General features: G+C 42.1%; 1 protein-coding gene and 1 long non-coding RNA gene across 2 annotated transcripts; both read right to left on the bottom strand.

Annotated features, from left to right (window-relative positions):
- Positions 1-2,724: 2,724 nt before the first annotated feature.
- Positions 2,725-3,485, bottom strand: LOC309716835. The gene is made up of 3 exons (XR_014279527.1): positions 3,345-3,485; positions 2,999-3,247; positions 2,725-2,918 (listed from the first exon to the last, which is right to left on the bottom strand). It is a non-coding gene; the product is annotated as an uncharacterized lncRNA (long non-coding RNA).
- Positions 3,486-7,630: 4,145 nt separating this feature from the next.
- LOC309716834 (uncharacterized protein) lies at positions 7,631-18,933 on the bottom strand. Its single transcript, XM_082550892.1, has 7 exons — positions 18,811-18,933; positions 16,887-17,084; positions 16,660-16,773; positions 12,215-12,271; positions 9,455-9,703; positions 9,212-9,334; positions 7,631-8,478 (listed from the first exon to the last, which is right to left on the bottom strand). The coding sequence occupies exons 2-7, from the start codon at positions 17,061-17,063 to the stop codon at positions 8,413-8,415; spliced, it is 786 nt and encodes a 261-aa protein (XP_082407018.1). The 5' UTR covers positions 17,064-17,084; positions 18,811-18,933; the 3' UTR covers positions 7,631-8,412.
- Between the last annotated feature and the right edge of the window lie 1,750 nt (positions 18,934-20,683).

Genomic DNA, 20,683 nt, shown 5'->3' with positions numbered 1-20,683 from the left:
GAGGAATGTTTTTTGGTGTAAAATGTGTAAATCAACCAACAAGGACAACAGCATAAGATCTTGTGAAGATGCTGGTAAGACAGTGTGACTATTCACAGTAAAAATGAGTCCTGTAGCACCATGACCTCACAGGGTACTCTGGAGGAGAAAGCCATTACTTTAAAACCTCAATAAGCTGGACTACAGTTTACAACTGCACATGGGGACAAAAATCTCTATTTCTGGAGACATGTCGTGTGGTCTGACGAAACAACTGAACTGTTGGGCCATGATAAACTGTATATTTGGAGGAAAAAGGTGGAAGCTTTGAAGCCTCAGAACACCATCCCAACTGTGAAGTATGGGGGTAACAGCATCATGTTGTGGGGCTGTTTTACCGCAGGAGGGACTGATGCACTTCACAAAATAGATGACATCATGAGAAAAGAAAATTATGTGGATATATTGAAGCAGCATCTGAAGGCATCAGCCAGGAAATTGAAGCTTGGGCCCAAATGGCTCTTCCAAATGAATTTACAAATTATTTACAAAGTGGCTTAAATACAACAAAGTCAAGGTATTGGAGTGATCTCAATCACAAAGGCCTGATCTCAATCTGATAGAAAACATGTGGGTGGCACTAAAAGGTGAGTGGGAGCAAGAAGGCCTGCAAGCCTGACCCAGGTACACCAGTTCTGTCACGAGGACTGGTCCGTGATGCCCATCAACTACTGTAGAAAGCTGGTGGAAGGATACCTGAAACATTTGGCCCAAGTGAAACAGTGTCGGGGCAATTCTACCAAATACTAAGGAAGTGTATGTATGCTTCTGACTTTAATAAAAGCCATAAAAATACGTAACAGTTCTCTCTTTACTCTGACATTTCACAAATAGCCTACAAAAAATGTTACTATTTATTGATCTAAAAGAAAGGTTTACTCTGATTTGATGTTTAATTGTAAGAATTTTTTGTTGTTTTTAAAGTGTAATATCTGGTTTTAACTGTATGTGTCAGTATTTATCTTTATTTTTATTCTTTTCTAACTTTTTTTAATATTGTCATCATACATTGTGGAATGGCAAAGAAAATAACCCCATATTTCACAAGAATAAACACATTTTTACCAACAAACATAATTGAGTTTAAGGCACTTTTCTCAACTTAATTTTTAGCACAACAATGAAATTATCAATCGATTCAATTTGGTATAATGTCTTCCTTTCAAGAAGCACTTAGGAAGACAAAGTCTTAATTATTATAAATCATCAAGACATCAAGTTAGTTGTAGGTCATAAAGGAACATGATTCCTGGTGACTGATAGAACAAAGACATTTAGGCTACAGCCTGTACAGTGACTTCCTCCAGCAGTGGTTTGGTCAACTCTGAGTCATCAGTGCTCTACAAGAAGAAGAAAGAAATGGGAAAGTACGTGAAATGTGCTGACGATTACACAAAACTGAATGAGCTGTGCTTTTGTGCTTCGTGCGGGGAGTTTTAGTCTGCGCTTCTGTAACCACTCTTTTCTTTTCGGGTAAATTATGAGCCTCAACACTGTCAGACTTTGCATCAACAAAAGTTCAAAAGCATCCTTCTTTCTGTTATACTGAGCCACGGTGCAGTCCCTGAGTTCATTCCCTGTCTGAACCGGCTGTTTTAGCCTCTTATCATTAAAGACAAATTTAATTTGATTTAATTGAATCTGATTGACTGAATTGAACTCAGTTGAGTCAAATTCAACTGAATGCCTGTTATAAGCAGACGATTTGAACAGCATGTGGGTGGGTCCAGTGTTCTTAGACTAAGCTGTTTTCCTGGGACAACTTAGGTCACTAAGGGTATCCTCTCCATGACATTACAAATAGCCAAGAGTTGAAAAATAAACTGTATGAAACAAAAGGTTTAGAGCCGTTTGCAGACCTATTGACCAACAGGGATTACTTTAACAACAGCAAACATTATATGAATCTCTGTTTGAAATTATGAGATTTGTTTTAAAACCATGTCTAATATGAACATCCAGTAAGATGTATATAACACAAAGGGGAAACAACATTTTGGGGAAAAAAAGAGAGAGAGATTTAAATTGACGATTTGAGAAGAAAAAAAAAAAAAAGAAAAGAAAACCTTTATGTTACCAGACAAATGTTTGGGCACCACTACTCATTACATGAAGACAGAATCAAAACTATGACCTAAAAGTAATCTTTTAAGAACTCATATAAAACTACTGTCTACTCAACATTTACAGATTAATTAAGATGTTTATCAGACTGTGTTAGTTCATACTGTATATCTTGTACCTCATTTTTTCCCTTGTCCTTCCTCCTCAGAGATTTGATCCCCAGGATAGAAGAGCTGATGGTGATGCAGAGCTCGAGGACTGACAGGACAATCAGCACAACACTGATGCTTCTCAAGAGCATCTGGTGGGACAAACATCAATGCTGCATTTCAAAACAACAATGTTACCTCAAAAGCTTCTGAAAATAGTTTATCTTTGTATCGATTTAATGAAGAATTTGTTCCTCATGATTTAAATTGTCTTCTTAGATGTCATATTTACACGTTTTTTATTTTGGTTTTTTTGCTTATTTGGTTCAACCAAATAGTTCATTTGGTTATTAGGTTCAAATTCATCTTCTTTGCTATAACGAATGTCTCCCTGTTTGTTTTGTCCAACCAACGGTTGGAAAAAAAAACTTTTAATTTAACTGTTGGCCTTTTTCAAACTTACCTTCATCTTTCCTTAATGATCATCTCCTCAGGAGATGGAACAACTGCGGTTGTTGTACGCATCCGGTACCAGTATGGATTGTAGTCATTATCACACTGCGATCCCCACCACAGGTATATGTTTGCTAAATGGATGCTGTAGAGCACAATGGCTGTGATTGCAAAAGCAACCCCGGCAACATTTAGAGTCACAGTGAGGATGAGCTGAAATAGGAAACATATCACTTGATGTACAACCCAAAAAAAATATCTCTGAATATAACCTACATACAATACAACTTTACCTTTTCCCATTCTGTCACAACAAAACTGACTTTGCAATTTTTCGGCAGCTACAACTCTGTTAGTCTTGTAAGAAATGTTTCAGGCCCAGTCTCAGCTGGTGTACATCCCCACTACTTGTTTTGCCGTCAGTCTGGATCCTTGATATTGAAGATTCCACAGGTCCCTCATCCTTTTTATGTAACCCCTTCCACTAGGATTACTTGCATAGTATCTTTCCAACAGTGCAGTCCAATCATAATCTGCAGAGTCTGTGAAAAAGGAAGGACAGTATTGGTGATAAACATCTGTGGTGCAGTGATGCTGTACAGTGGACCACTTTGCCTTTTTGCTTTTCTAAATAAACACCTGAAGCGATTACATCCATGAGGAGTGACAGCAATATGAAAAAAAAAAAAAATCACTAATTATTTCATCAGCAGAAATGATTAACTCAAAGTTTAGATCAGAGTTCTGAAAAAAAATCGAATACGTATATTAATTGTTACACCCCGGCCTAGGCAACCGGAGTGCAACACGAAAAAAGTAAAAGGGAAAAAAAAAAAAAAACCACACACAAAAAACCCCCACTAAAGCTCACCACCAAAATCCCGAAACGAAAGTATCGACAAATCTATTTACAACAAACTATTTATTTACAACAAAACACCAAACTATTTACAACACGGGGGAGATCGCGACCATGACACACTGAAACACAGGGTTTAAATACCTAGAGGGAGCAATCAGGAAAATGGACAACAAGAGGGAAACACAGCTGGGGCAACTCAGAACTGACGAGACAGGGAAACGTAAACTGAAAAGACTAAGATAACACAGACTTTCAAAGTAAAACAGGAAACACATAACAGTCACGCCAAAAACAACACACTGACAACACCGAAACGTAACAGTTTGATCCAGACAGACGAAGCCGATGAAGGCTGGAGTGGTCCCACTGACCCTCCAGCGAAGGCGGATGAAGGCTGGAGCGGTCCCACGGACCCTCCAGCGACGACAAAGGCTGGGGCGGTCCCACGGACCCTCCAGCGACGACAAAGGCTGGGGCGGTCCCACGGACCCTCCCCTCAGCGAAGGCAGACGAAGCTGATGAAGGCTGGAGCGGTCCCACTGACCCTCCAGCAGACGACGAAGGCTGGAGCGGTCCCTCGGACCCCCCAGCGAATGCGGATGAAGGCTGGAGCGGTCCCTCGGACCCCCCAGCGGAGACGGACAGCTGAAGCGAAGGCAGACGAAGATGATGAAGGCTGGAGCGGTCCCACTGACCCTCCAGCAGACGACGAAGGCTGGAGCGGTCCCTCGGACCCTCCAGCGAAGGCGGATGAAGGCTGGAGCGGTCCCACGGACCCTCCAGCGAAGGCGGATGAAGGCTGGAGCGGTCCCACGGACCCTCCAGCGACGACAAAGGCTGGGGCGGTCTCCGGACCCCCCAGCGAAGGCAATCCCGGACCAGCCCCCATATGTTACACCCCGGCCTAGGCAACCGGAGTGCAACACGAAAAAAGTAAAAATAAAGAAAAAAAAAACACACACACACACACACACACACACACACACACACACACACACACACACACACAAAAACCCCACTAAGCTTACCACCAAAATCCCGAAACGAAAGTATCGACAAATCTATTTACAACAAACTATTTATTTACAACAAAACACCAAACTATTTACAACACGGGGGAGATCGCGACCATGACACACTGAAACACAGGGTTTAAATACCTAGAGGGAGCAATCAGGAAAATGGACAACAAGAGGGAAACACAGCTGGGGCAACTCAGAACTGACGAGACAGGGAAACGTAAACTGAAAAGACTAAGATAACACAGACTTTCAAAGTAAAACAGGAAACACAACAGTCACACCAAAAACAACACACTGACAACACCGAAACGTAACATAATGTATTAGTAATTATATGGAAACTATCTGTTCTATCATAAAATAAAATATTTTTTTGTGTTTACACTCAGTCTTTCAAATAAATGCAAGTGAAACACAGCAGAAAATGAATAAAATCAAAGACTCAGCGGTAGTGATGGGACGTTCTGTATCGAAATGATGACGTCCGAAGCCTCGCTGCCCGGCTGTACCACGTGACTGGTTCATGAAGCGGTTCGAACTTTGCCGCAAATAATCATTTTCCATACTGCCAGCATAAATATACACAGTATACTGCCATCACTACAATATACATGTTTTACACACTCCTTTTGTTGTTGACATTTACAGGCTGTGTGCAAAATGCCACACTCTTCAAATTCATGCCAGCTATTATTTTTACGTCCAGTAGGTGTCCTGCTAGAGCAAATGAAGCTTCATGAAGCTTCGCGTTGGGGTGAACCAATTGGATGAAAAGCTCCAGTGCTTCATGGGGCTTCATCTGCCCATCACTACTCAGCGGTCCTGTTGCTCTATTTTCACCCGTATAGCAGGCGGCGGTTTGCCCTGGTTCAGGTGTGCCGCAGCGGTCAGTGGAAGAATCCGCGAGTTTGTCTGTGAATTTCCCATTATGTGGTAGCGCACTCGTGCTTGCTCGGAAGTTAACCTCTTAACCCCAAAGGGGGTTTCTGAGCTTCCTGCTCGAAAATGTAATGCCCAAATTTAATTGATTATTTCTCTGCAATTGCAAACTCTGTCCTTACAATCTGTCAGAGGTTGTGTGTGGAGGCGAGGAAGGGATGACCCAAACGCAGGACTCACAGTGCAGAGATGATGAGGATTTATTGGAGCAGGTGAATGAACAAGGCAGGAACGACGGACGGACGGACAGACTGGCTGGCTGAAAGACTGAAAGACTGGATGAATGGCTGGCTGAACATACATATGGAGGGACGACATGAACATCAACATCAATGACACGACCGTGAATGGGTAGAAACAGAGGGCTTAAATACACAGACTGGTGATAATGATGATAATGATTGGAAACAGGTGAGTACAGGGCTGAACATAATCTGACTAATGACACGGGAGACAAGCTGACACGGGGAAAAAACAGGAAGTGAGGACATTAATGTGGCGAACTAAACTGAACATGAACAAACTGAAATCACTGGGTCAACAACCCAGGAACCCTGACAGTAACTTCCCCCCCCCCCCCTTCAAAGGCCGGCACCCGACGGCCAAAAGAAAAAAAAAACAGAACAGGGTGGGCGGAGGGGGCCCAGGACGGAGGGACGGAGTCCACACAGAGACAGTTCAGGTGGGCGGCCACGTGGAAGGCAGCAGCGACCACTGAGCCGGTCCGGTGGGCGGCTGCGGCGGCCGAGACGAGACAGTTCAGGGGGCCGATCGTGCGGAAGGCAACGGCGGCCACTCAGGCGAAGGCGGTCCGGGGGCCGATCGTGCGGAAGGCAACGGCGACGACGACAGCGCTGGTCCGGAGGCCGGCCGTGCGGAAGGCAACGGCGGCCACTCAGGCGAGTTTAAACATAATTTGTTTTGGACGATTAGTTTTATAAACTGAAACGAATTCATTAAAAGTTTTTGAATGTGATATAGAGGGTTTTTTATTTTATTTTAGGGCAGTTCCACACAGATCCGTGTCTTCTACCCGTTCCTACCTTCTTTTTGGTTCTGATTTCTAAATTCCCCTGATCACACTTAAGATGAGTGAAAGGATGAATATCCGTGCTGCTTGGTGGAGAAATTGTGCAAAAGCATCAAATCCAAACTTCAGTTTTCTTCCTTCTTAACCACTTATCCAGTATACTTACAAACAATAACGCCATGTAACAGTTATAGATGGCATCATTTTTGTTCTACATGTTCCAAAATTAAATTATTTTTAATAAACAAACAAAAAAAAACCTCACTGGTAGCAATAAAGAAGAACACCAACAATGGTGGAAAACTGACTGTGTCAGAATCAATAAATGCAAGGTTTGAAAAATACAAGCACACAGCAGGAATGCAGTCTTTAAGCAGCACTTCAAGAAGAAAACTTTGTATAACTCAGTGATGTTAAAGGACAGAGGCAACACATTTAGGCTATAAGCTGTGCAGTGACTTTCTCCAGCAGGTCTTTGTAGCGCTGTCGATCATCAGTACTCTGAAAGTGAAAAACAGCATGGGTAAAGTGCATGAAAAGGTGCTGACACATTCAAACCATGAACAACAGCAGTGACCACTGCTCTAACTACTGCGACGACTGCACAGACTGACTAAGTGTGGTGTTTTAAACTGAGCAGACAGTGAGCAGGACAGTCACAGCTGATGCATAGAATCAGAGATCCACCTAATCATTCCTGCTTTTTCCATTTCACAATTTTTGCTGTTAACTATTTAAATATTAAAATAATTATGTGAGTGAAATTTAAATGGTTTCTATCCACTGAATATGAACCTCTCACTATCTCAGTTGACTGACATTGTATGTTTCCATGTATCTTCCAATGAGTTTGAACTTTAAACACAGCATGTAACTTTTAATAAAAAGGTCCTAAACTAAACCTAAACTCAGACTGGTTGCTTGCTGTGCAGTTTGGAAAACAGAAACCAGGAACTAAATGCAGACCTGTTACAATTAGTTCTTCCTCATATTTGGCAGAAGTGAGAATGTGGTTTGGTCTCCATCTGATTCACGATTACGAAATCTGAATAAACACACAACGCACAACAGCTGAACCTTTCATGTTTTATTGAACATGCCAAGAAATACAATCCAATACAACTTTATTTGTATAGCACATTTAAAACCAGAGATACACCAAAGTGCTTCACAAAATCCATTAAAACAGTAGCAAAATACAAAAGCAGATACGCTAGCAAGTGGGAGGCATTGATTAACCAAGTATACAAGTACGCAGATAAGCAAGTAAGACTTAAAAATAAAACTGATAAAACAATATAAGCAAAACAGAGGAAAATGGGGAGGGCAAGGAAGTACACTTAAAAGGCATGCTTTAGGAAGCTGGGAAGGCTAAACTAAAAAGGTGGGATTTCAATCGAGCCTTGAAGGTCTGGATTGAGTCAGATGCGTGAATAGCATGAAGGAGGTTGTTCCAGAGGTTAGGTGCGACTGAAGCGAAAGCATTTACAGCACAGGCTGGGAAAAGTAAATTCTTGAGTTTCTTAACATTTCAAACCTCATTTAAAAGTAAAAACCTCCACCTGACATTCCCTGTTTACACATTAAAAAAGAAAGAAAAGAAAAGAGTTACCAGTTTGTATTTTGACTGAATAAACTTCAGGTTATTGCACAGCGTCTGAGCTCAGGACTCTGACTTATAACAATAATTTTGTTGTTTATCAATCACTTTTTACCAACCCGGTGCTGGGATCTAACTAAATATAAGATATATGTCACTACATTAACACACAGTCATAATTTGTATATTATCAGTTAGCTGTTAGTAAGAATGTGTGTAAATCGCAGACATTTCCAATCACAGAGCCAAGATGTTTATGCCACAGGCTGTGCAGTGACTTCCTCCAGCAGAGGTTTGTGGAGCTCTGGGTCATCAGTGCTCTAAAAGAGAAAAAAATATTTGTGAAGTGTCGACTCCCTCCAATCAAACAACCATGACTGCGCACACTTTAATGACAATTTCATGCAGGAATACAAAAAGGAATCAATGTTTAATGAAATATTTAATGTAAGTCAGCATTAAAAATAAAGTGCAATTACAATTTATTTTATTGTTATTAAAACAAACTGTGGTAAGCTGTTGTTGTCCACACTAACAGAAAGTTGGGCACAGCTGTTCAAACTTCCTCTGGTCTATTTTTTTATTAGTCCCAACAGCTCTTCTTCCTCATGGCTCTCTCTCTCTCTCTCTCTGCAGCAGTTACACCATGAAGCTCTGATTCACACAGTCTCTCCCTAAAATCTGCAGCCTGAACTCTGGACTTGCTGTCCTGGGCCGGTCCACGTGGGAGCCAGTTTCTACAAAGAGTTTGAAGTTCCACAAATATTCTGGACTGACTGAGCTTCATGTCTTAAAGTCATGATGGGCTGTTGTTTTGTTTTATGTTGTCATCCTGCTCTCTGTCTGTACATCAGATATAAACTTTAACTGACTCACTCAAACTGGTAGAGAGCATGAGAACACTGCACAGACTCACTGTTACCTGGTTTCACTGATATTCAGACAAAACAAACAGAATTCCTGCAAGAACACTTCATGTGTTCAGCCAACATCTTCTACTATTTAACATGTTTATCAGAATGTGCTTGAACCATTGTGTTGTCCATTATCTACCTTGTTTTGTCCTTTTTCTTTGTTCCTCAGAGCCTTGATTCCCAGGACAGCAGAGCTTATCACAACACAGAGCTCCAGAACAGACAAGGTGATCATCACAGCACTGATGCTTCTCAGGAGCATCTGATGGGACGCAAACAACAGCGTTTCATCTACAGTCTCAAAATGTTATATACTGCAGTATATAAGATAGTATCATATAGTGTATATGTGCCATTTTTCTTTCCGCTTTCCCTAACTTACCACCAGCACTGCTCGGCCCTCGTAGCATTTCTCCTGAAGGAGTTTTTCCTCCAAAGATGGAGACCTTATTGTTTCCCTGCCATACCCGTAACCATTGTAACCATTGTAACCATTGTAGCCATTGTAGCCATTGTAGTATTCATAACAGTTCCACCAAGAACGAATGTTTCCTAAATTAATGCTGTACAGTGCAATGGCTGTAATGGCAAAAGCACCTCCAGCCAGATTCAGAATCACAGTAAGGATGACCTGAAAAACAAAAATGACCAGTTAATGTACAAGAAAATATCCAAACCATAAATGACACTTAGTGCATTCTTAGACTAAAGTATCATAGCCTCTGTGAGTACGCATGTTTACGTAGTCATGTCTGGATTCCTCATTAATCTAAATGTTGGTTTCTGTCTAGTTGCTGCTTTAGGATATGATGGTTGTGAATTTGGGTTTGGGGTTTCTGTTTTTGGTTTGTTAATGTTATTCTTCACTTCAGATTAATGAAGTATCTGATTCTGATGATTCTTCAGATTTGGAATCTCTGTCGTAGATGTCATGGTCCGGAATCTGGTGAGTCCATGCTTATGTTTTGTGTTTATCAATTTTTAGTTTTCTGATTTTTTTGTTATTTTCTTCCAGTGTTTAGGTGTTCACTGTGCTCCCTTGTGTTCATGTCTTTTTACTTTGACGGTCCCTTGTCTCATGTCTGTGTCCCTAGCATTGTCTCCCCTTAGGCTACATCCACACTAGCCCGGATAGATTTGAAAATGGCGTTTTCATCTGAAAACTCTCCGCGTCCACACTAGCGCTTTCAGTCATTTTCACAGAATTGTGCGTCTACATTGAAACGGCCCAAAACGCTTACGCTCCAGTCCTGCGCAAAAGCGAGTGAGAATTAAAGAACTTAAATAAAAGCTATCTGGAGCACGTACAAACTGATGTTAATCTTTTTTTAGGGCTGTCAAAATTTATACAGCAATCAAAACAACTGCTGTATAATGCACTCCGCTATCTTTGTTTAATTGGTCACATGACTGCATCACATGACTAAAATGCATCATCGTTTTAGAAAGTCTGCGTTTTCAAACATCCACACTGCAATGGGACAGCTCTGTTTGGAAATATATGCGATTTCGAGAGCGCTTTCAAAACGCTTTGGTGCAGTTGTGGATAGTTGTGGACTTTGCTGTTATTCTTTGTGATTTTTTTTTTCTAATGTTTTTTGATTGTTTTGTTTTTTTGTCTGGCAGCTGACACAGTCTCTCAGAGGATGGGATTTTTCATTTTAAGGGGGGTGACAGGAGGAGAGAAGCTGCAGAGACACATAATAAAACTGCAACTCTGCTTCCTGGTCCCAAGTCTAGATAATCACATTTGTGGAGGGGGGTTCACTAATTTGGCCAGATTTCTAAAAAATGAGAGCTTCTTCAACGTGAATTATAATTTTACGGAAGTTACGTTTAAACTTAGGCAGCAGTTTTTTAACCTTAGCCAGCTAATCTGCCTCTTTTTCATTTTCCTCTTCCTTTATTCTTCTTGACATAATGAAATATAGAAACAGAACAAGTTCTGGATCACATCCCCTATTCAGTGTAATGTTCAGGAAATCTATTGTGACTGTTGTCTTCATGCATGCTCAATCATCCAGGCAAGGAAATCCCAGAAAGCTGGTTCAGTGGGAGAAACGTTTGGTCACTCATCCATCCTCTTCAGTCTCATTTGCATACTTACTGAAACTAACACCACTGATGAACAATGGGCTGTGAGGTCAGTTTCTTGACCATTAGTATGCAAATTGTCACGACCGCTGAGCTACAACTACTGATCAAAGACCATTGATCAGTGGCCATGAGTACCATTGAATATGAAAAGTTGCAGGTTAGCCTTCTTAGACTGTAAGATTTCCATCAGTAACGAGAGACATTTAAATGTTGATGTGTACCGTAAAACCACGCATACAGATCAGTATTTAAGGTTTGACTCTCACCATCCAGTGGAGCACAATCTGGGTATCACCAGTGCGCTACAACACAGAATGAACACCATCCCCACAGACAAAGTGGTCAGGGAAGCAGAAGAACATCACCTCAAGAAGGCCCTGAGTAAATGTGGTTATCCCAGCTGGATGTTTGTCAAAGCTGGGAAGGCTCCTAAAGAAAGCTCCAACTGATCCAGGAGAGAAGGACAAGTGCTGCCTAAGTGAAAACCCTTTGTGATCCTGTATGTGTCATGAGCATCGGAACAATTAAGACTCATTTTTTCTAAACACCGCGTCTCTGTGGCTTTTAAAACCCTGAACATGCTCCGCCAAAAATTGGGGAATCAGGGAAACCAAACAACCTTTGGAGAAATGGATGGTACCACACAGAAGAGCTACCTCATCAGGCCAGGACTCTGCAGTCTATTCTCACCTACAGGCCAGTGGACAATCTTTCCATGATGAGGATGTAACATCCTGATTGTTGTTTGTAATATAAACTGTTTCAAGATGCAGTGCGAAAAGTTGGAGGTGGGGTCAGGAGTGGGAAATCATTTTTATCAAAGTATTTTATTTGCTAAAAATAATTTAGCAATTATATGTAGATTAGAGGGGTGTTAAGCCCTCCTTCAGCAAACTTCCCTCCAGTATTTATGTAAGTGTGTGTATGCTGTAGGACATACTGTACATGTTTAGTATATTTATCATGAATGCAAATAAGAATAAGACATGACAACAAAAAGTCCTTTAGAGATCATATGAGAATGTTTTACAGCTGAAATACTCACCAAACATGGACTTGGATACTTCTCAGACAAAACGCACACAGTGCCGAACATGATGAACTAGACAAAAGACAAAATAAATAAATACATAAATAAAGTTCACGTCCATCTTTTTACTGAGTGCAACAGAGAAAACAGAGGGGTCTTTATGGACATTTTATCCCCTCTTCTTGCAGGATATGTTGTAAATAAAACTTTTCACCATGAGAGAGCAATTGTTTGTTTGTGTGAACTGCTATTTTGAACTATAGCTAATTTTTAATGTAACCTAGCAAAACTATGAATCTGTGTTTGTAAATGTGCACTGGTGTCATCACACTTAAAAAGATCTTGGACAAAACTTGGCAATTAAGCTTTCTGTCACATATTTAACTGTGGAAAGATATGTTTGACCCCCAAAATGATCTTCTCGTAAAGATTACTCAGTTGATTCCTATTCCATTACTGTGACAGGTTTGGTTTACATGGCACTTTGTTGGCATTTCATTTCTCATCTTGTGTATCCAGTATGACCTGATGTGAAATGGAAAAACAAATCTGGTCATCTTTTTTTCGTAACCAAATCTCACTAACAAGGGAGCAACACAGGTCACCCATTTATGACAAACAGACAACCACACACTCTCATTTCCACTCCTAAGGACAATTTAGAATGACAAGTTAACATGAAACACATCTTTGGGCTGTGGAGGAAACCGGATCACCCAGAAATAACTCGCACACAACTGACACCCAGTCCAGAACCTTGTTGCTATCAGGCAACAATAACAACCACTGTGCTGCTTATTAGACAATGTGTATATCTATCTATATATATGTATATATATATATATATATGTATAGCAGCTGGATAGCGTAGTGGTTAAACTACACGCCTTTGGAACAGAGGATCGCAAGTTCGATTCCTGCCTGGGGCGTCTGTATCCAGTAAGGGTCCTAAGGCTAGACCCCCTATGCTAAGCAAGCCTACCGCAGACATGAGCGAGACAGATAAATATGAAGGCATGCCGGCTCGGACGTCGCCCGGATCAACAAGGTCCGCGTCAGGTGTTGAGGAACCAGGGCACCCTGACGAAAAGTGGGCTACTGGAACAAGAAGGCATCGGTGGGCAAGGGACGAAAACATGGCGTTGTTGGAATGCTACTACGCAAGTAACCCCGGCGGAAGGGGCTACATGAATAGGATGAGGGACCTATGGATTCTTCGATACCCAACATCCACAATGACGGCGAAACAACTAGTAGCTCAGTGTTCCAACATTCGAAAGAAGGGACTGCTCTCACAGCTAGAGATTGACGAGGTACAACACAAATGCTACGGCAAGGAGGAGTCAGGACGCCAGGTCAGGGGGGAGATATCATCACCCCCACCCGAGATTGGGTACATAGCCCCAAGTGCGATAGGAGAAGGATCGTTGAGTGCGAGAGGAGCTGACCTGAAAAATAGGATCATGGCCAAGCTTGAAACCTGGATCCCCCGTAGCCGGTTACCAAGATTACGTGAAGTACCCTCAGAAGGTCTGCTAGATGATGTTAATGCAGCACTACGGGCAATACCTACAACCACGATTACCGACACTAACAAGCTGATCTACAATACGGCAGCAGTGATCAGTGAGATGCTTGGCTACAAGTTGAACAGCCACAAGGGGCAGTACCCTCCATGGAGAAGGAGGCTAGAGGGCAAGATCAAAGTAGCACGGAGGGAGGTTAGCCAACTAACAGAGTTGCAGAAAGGTGCGACAAATAAGGTGCCTAAGAAATACAGCAAGCTGTCCATACCTGAGGCCTTGGAAACTGCCAAGCAAAGACTCACAGCCTTGGCCAGCCGCTTGAGGAGGTACACCAGAGAGATAGAAGGCAGGAGAATAAACCAGCTGTTCTCCACAGAACCAGCAAAGGTGTACTCTCAGTGGCAAGGGAACAATAAGAGAACAGCACCACCAAGGCTGGAGACGGAGCAATACTGGAAGAGCATATGGGAGAAGGATGCAACCCATAACGGCAATGCTCAGTGGCTAGAGGATCTGAGGGCAGACCACAGCGACCTCCCTGAACAGGGTCCAGTAACCATCACAGTGGCAGATATCCAAGAAAGGGTCTCCAGTATGAAGAGTTGGACAGCACCAGGGCCCGACATGGTTCACGCCTACTGGCTGAAGAAGCTAACTGCACTCCACGAGCGTCTGGCAGCACAAATGAACCAGCTGCTAGTTAACGAGAGACACCCGGAATGGCTAACTGAGGGGCGGACGGTCCTGATCCCCAAGGACCCCAAGAAGGGACCGGTCCCCTCCAACTACCGACCAATAACCTGCCTCAGTACTACATGGAAGCTCCTGTCAGGCATCATATCGGCTAAGATGAACAGGCACATGGGTCAATACATGAGCGGGACACAGAAAGGAATTGGCAAGAATACCAGAGGTGCAAAACACCAGCTACTGGTAGACAGAACAATCAGCCGAGACTGCAAGACCAGACTGACCAACCTGTGCACTGCCTGGATTGATTACAAGAAGGCCTATGACTCAATGCCCCACAGCTGGATACTGGAATGCCTAGAATTGTACAAGATCAATGGGACCCTAAGAGCCTTCATCAGGAACTCAATGGGGATGTGGCGTACAACACTAGAGGCCAACTCCAAGCCCATAGCACAAGTTACCATCAAGTGCGGGATCTACCAAGGAGATGCTCTGTCCCCACTGCTGTTCTGCATAGGCCTGAACCCCCTCAGTGAGATCATTAACAAGACTGGCTACGGATACCGACTACGGAACGGAGCAGTTGTCAGCCACCTCCTGTACATGGATGACATCAAGCTGTATGCCAAGAGTGAACGAGACATCGATTCACTGATCCACACTACCAGGCTATACAGCAATGACATTGGAATGTCGTTCGGACTGGAGAAGTGTAGTCGGATGGTAACAAAGAGAGGGAAGGTAGTCAGAACTGAGGGGATTGAACTACCAGAAGGCAACATTGCAGACATAGAGGACAGTTACAAGTACCTGGGGATCCCGCAGGCAAATGGGAACCATGAAGAGGCCGCTAGAAAGGCTGCAACCACCAAGTACCTGCAGAGGGTCAGGCAAGTCCTGAGGAGTCAGCTGAATGGTAAGAACAAGATCCGGGCCATCAACACATACGCCCTGCCCGTGATCAGGTACCCTGCTGGGGTAATAGGCTGGCCAAAGGAGGAGATAGAAGCCACTGACATAAAGACAAGAAAGCTCCTTACCATGCATGGAGGGTTTCACCCCAAGTCCAGCACCCTGAGGCTGTACGCTAAGCGGAAGGAAGGGGGCCGGGGACTGGTGAGTGTCAGCACCACAGTCCAGGATGAGACAAGGAACATCCAAGAATACATTGGGAAGATGGCCCCAACTGACCGAGTGCTCAGTGAATACCTCAGGCAGCAGAAACCCAAGAAAGAGGAGGGAGACGAGGAACCATCATGGAAGGACAGGCCCCTGCACGGTATGTACCACCGGCAGATAGAGGAGGTGGCTGATATCCAGAAATCCTACCAGTGGCTGGACAAAGCTGGACTGAAAGACAGCACAGAGGCACTAATCATGGCAGCACAAGAACAAGCTCTGAGTACAAGATCCATAGAGGCTGGGGTCTATCACACCAGGCAAGACTCCAGGTGCAGGCTGTGTAAAGATGCCCCAGAGACAATCCAGCACATAACAGCAGGGTGCAAGATGCTAGCAGGCAAGGCATACATGGAACGCCATAACCAAGTGGCCGGCATAGTGTACAGGAACATCTGTGCCGAGTATAACCTAGAAGTCCCGAGGTCAAAATGGGAGATGCCCCCAAGGGTGGTGGAGAATGACCGAGCTAAGATCCTGTGGGACTTCCAGATACAGACGGACAAAATGGTGGTGGCTAACCAACCGGACATAGTGGTGGTAGACAAACAGAAGAAGACGGCCGTAGTGATCGATGTAGCGGTTCCGAATGACAGCAATATCAGGAAGAAGGAACACGAGAAGCTGGAGAAATACCAAGGGCTCAGAGAAGAGCTCGAGAGGATGTGGAGGGTGAAGGTAACGGTGGTCCCCGTGGTAATCGGAGCACTAGGTGCGGTGACTCCCAAGCTAGGCGAGTGGCTCCAGCAGATCCCGGGAATAACATCGGAGATCTCTGTCCAGAAGAGCGCAGTCCTGGGAACAGCTAAGATACTGCGCAGGACCCTCAAGCTCCCAGGCCTCTGGTAGAGGACCCGAGCTTGAAGGATAAACCGCCCGCAGGGGCGTGCTGGGTGTTTTTTTTTTTTTTTTATATATATATATATATATATAGATATATATCTATATATATATATATATATATCTATATATATATATATATAGATATATATATATATATATAGATATCTATATATATATATATATATATATATATATATATCTCCATCATTATTTACTTACCAATGCACCCAACCAAAATGGAAAGCCTAAGTAGTTTAAGTAAAGGGAGTTCCAAGTGCTATAGAGTATAGATCCCAATCCAATGTTGAGCAGCCCGATCATTATCTGCAGCGTCTGTGAAAAATGAAGTACAGTATGAACAGTGAACATTGTGCACTTTAAGAAAAAACTACAAATTAAAAAATAGGCATAATATAAAATGTGATGTGTAGATGGTTGTAGCTCACCCCCAGCACTGTCTGAGAAGCTCTGTTGAGACTTCTCAGGTGCTGAGACACAGTGCAGCACACTGGACTGTAGCAAAGGTTCTTGAAGATCTGGCACAGAGGAGGCCAAGGACTTTGGGGGTCAGTGGTCAGAGTGAGTACAGTGACCCCATCAGCCTTGGACACAGTCACTGACATCCTGTCTTGAGATCCTGGAGACTGAGAGACAAGAAAAAACTGAAATAAGAATCAGATTAAAGTCTTAGCAGCAAAAACAATTTGATCCACACACCTCACTTCCCTTCACTTTCCACCAAAGGAGCTTTAAACAGAATTTTAAAAGTAATTTGTTAATTTAATTAAACCGACTTGATGCTGGGACGCTGTAACATCACTGCACGCTCTCAAGTTGGCTTTAACAGGTGACACGGGTTCTTCATATGGATAACACTGTGCTGATACTAGTTTACAAGAATGTTTTACATGGAAAGGCAACCTCCAGGTGCTGAAAATGGAATCCCGTAGTGATGTACCCAGTCCCTTTACTGTGTCAGCTACAACAGCAGGTCACTGTATGTTGTATGTTTTATTGTAATATGTATTTATTTAGATTGTAAGCCCAACAAGGGACAATTGTTGAAAATTAGCAGTAGCTATAAACCTATGTGCAGTACATCAGTCTCATGTCTTGCACTTGAACTATGTTAAACTGCACTGTCCCTTTTAAATAAATAAATTCAAATTCAAACTTGTCATAAACTTCTATGTTAAAATTTTCACTTCACAGCAGAAAAAAGTTTGTCGTGTGCTACAAAAATGACTTTGGTCTCTATAGATAATTTCTGGCATAATAATAATAACAATTATATTCATAATAAAAGTGTGATGGTCTGTAGTAGGGTGACTCCATGTTTCGGTTTTTGTTTATTCAATGTTCTGGGTTTTTCATGATTTGTTTTTTTGTATTTTCTGTTCCTTAGTTTTTCTTTAGCACTGCTGTGATTTCCTTTAGGTTTTGTCTCTGTGCCTCCCTTGTGTTCCTTCTGTTGTGTCTTATTTTCCTGGTTCGATGTTTGTGTTATTTCCTGTTTTACTTTGACAGTCCCATGTCCAATGTCAGTGTGTCTAATTTTTCTTCCCCTTGTCTTGTTATGTCTAATTAATCCCAGCTGTGTTTCCCTCCTACATCCCATTCCCTCATTATTCCCTTGTATATTTAAACCCTGTGTGTTCCTTTGCCTTTTGTCCTGTTGTACCTCCTCATGTGTGTAAGTCTCCCTGTGTTTCTGGTTTGGAGTTTTAGTTCTAGTTTTCTAGAACTAAAACTAGAGTCCTGTGTTTGCATCCCCTTCCTGCCTGCCTCTGCCTCACATGACAAAAAGTTGTCATTATAAATTTTTTAATCTTTCATTTCTGCTGAATTGTTTCTACTTCCTCCCTCAGTTGTTACATGAAAAATCTCTTTCTCAATAATCGTTGCCACATTTATATCAACAAAGCTAAATAAAAGAAACCTTTTCTATTTAATGCAACACATTTCAAAAACTCCAGAAATGTAGTTAAATCCACAGTTTTAGCAGATAAATGTGCAGCACATAGTGATGTCAGCACCATGCCCCAGCTTTATTTACTGCACGCTCTTGTTCAAGGAACAAGGAAGTCATGTTTTTGTGTTGTTTTCCACCCATAACCTGAAACCCCTGTACCAATCAATAAATATATGTACTATATTTTATATTTATTATTAGACTTCTTACTGTATAAGTTGTATTTTTGTCTTCCAGAAATCATAAAATCAGTTTCAACTTGATGTGTTTTCTGATGTTGTTAAAACTTACAACATGGAGATAAATGAACAACGATTAGATTAAACCACATTTTTTACATAAATACACAACTCTTAATTAGTCTGAATTACAAGCTGAATCAAACATGAAAGACTTACCTGTTAGTGAAGAACAAAAACTTAAACACCTCCGTTTGAAAAGCAAACAAGTCTGATCAAGTAAGCGGTACACTGGAAAGAGGAAACCAAGAGCTGGCCAAACCTGTTACCAATAGCACCTCCTCTTTATGCTCTCGGTTGTGAGAAAGGTGAGCATAAAAAATATGATGTATAAGGTAACACCTGCAGAAAAGGTAGCAGTGACATGAGAGGAGCCACAAGTTTATGTTCAGTTCATGTCAAGAGTTAAAGAAATATTTTCAGCAAACATGGCAAACTTGAACTTCAAACATTCATCAAATAAACTTGATCAGCAACTTTATAATAAAGATTTTTATTACAATTAATTAATTGGGACGTATGTCTGTGAAGGTTCTCAGTCATCCAGGTCATCGTAGTCAAAGGAGCTTGCAAAGAAAAGCGTCTGGACTTCTTTAATTAAGTTGCTTGAAAGCAACTTAAAGAAGTCCAGACGCTTTTCTTTGCAAGCTCCTTTGACAATTAATTGGGACAATCAGTCAAACATAATTAAAAGAATCACCTGTTAACAAACTTGGTGCGTTTGCTGCACAGTTTGGAAAAAGTAAACAGGAAAGAAATACAACAGCACTCTCTGGTGGTCACAGCAACACTCTTACTACACCTTTATTGTACAATTACAAGAAAAAGGTTATGAGCCGTGTCCACTTCTCCACAGGCAACCAGTGATGAATAACAGCGTTCTGCTTCTGTAATAAAACTGTTAGGGGCACACAACCATTTTGAGAACCGCGGCACCGTGTCATGCAGGACGCATCTCCCTTCGAGAAGTAATTGTGTAACAGAATAAAGTGTGAAATGGTGTACTGAGCAGGGTTTTGTCTTCCATCGGATGCCTATGAGAAATCAAAAGAACTCAGTGAAGTGTTGATATTCAACACTAATTACTATTTCTATCGTTACAATGTCGTTACCGTTACCAACAAGAAAATGCGGGGCGGTCGCGTTACAATTTTTCAACAACGGTTGAAGCTGTCTTCAGCTTACTGCACCTTACATCAGTTGCACAGACTTAGCTCTCTATGTAAGTAATCTGGGCGCTACAGCTTTAAGCAGCTGCGCGCGCTCCCGCAGACAGCAATCACTTTCTACCAGATGATCACTTTTTGGCACAACACCTGGAGCTCAGGGGGGGCAAAACAATTGCACGAGTGCTGCTGTTTGACTGAGGAAGAATAAAGTAGTCATGGTAAGCCAATCACATGACCACTTCAAGATGACAAAGCAACAAGGTGATATATACCAGTTTTTAAATGGTGTTGATAGGCCACGTAAACCCAGAGTCATGATAAACAATATATACGCAGCGTTTTTTCCTGAATAGTTTCGTCACATTTACTGTCTAAAGACAGCGCTAGCAAGCACTCTCTGCTTATGAGCAAAAAATAAAAACAAAACAAAACAAAAAACAGCCCTTTTGTATTGGTGGAAAAATAATAATAATACATTTTATTTGAACGCACCTTTCAGAACACTCAAGGACACTGTACACGGTAGAATAATAACAGCAACATAAAAGCAAGCAGTTTACACAATCATAAAAGCATAAGACATAAATCAAATTGAAAATAGCCGAGTGGAGAAGCTATGTTTGATAAGCTATTTTGAACAAATGAGTTTTGAGTTATGACTTAAAGAGAGAGAAGGAAGAGATATTTCTTAAATCAGGAGGAAGGGAATCCCAGAGTCGAGGAGCAGAGTAGCTGAAAGCCCTGCTACCCATGGTGGCAAGACGGGGGGAGGGGACAGAGAGAGAAAGGGAAGAAGAAGATCTAAGACACCGAGATGGGGCGGTGATCTGAACCAGATCAGAGAGATATGGAGGAGAGAGATG

This window comes from Aulonocara stuartgranti (assembly GCF_965226115.1).
Source record: "Aulonocara stuartgranti genome assembly, chromosome: 11".
Lineage (NCBI taxonomy): Eukaryota > Metazoa > Chordata > Actinopteri > Cichliformes > Cichlidae > Aulonocara > Aulonocara stuartgranti.
The sequence above is the reverse complement of the archived record's forward strand: the minus strand, read 5'-3'. Positions and strand labels throughout refer to the sequence as shown.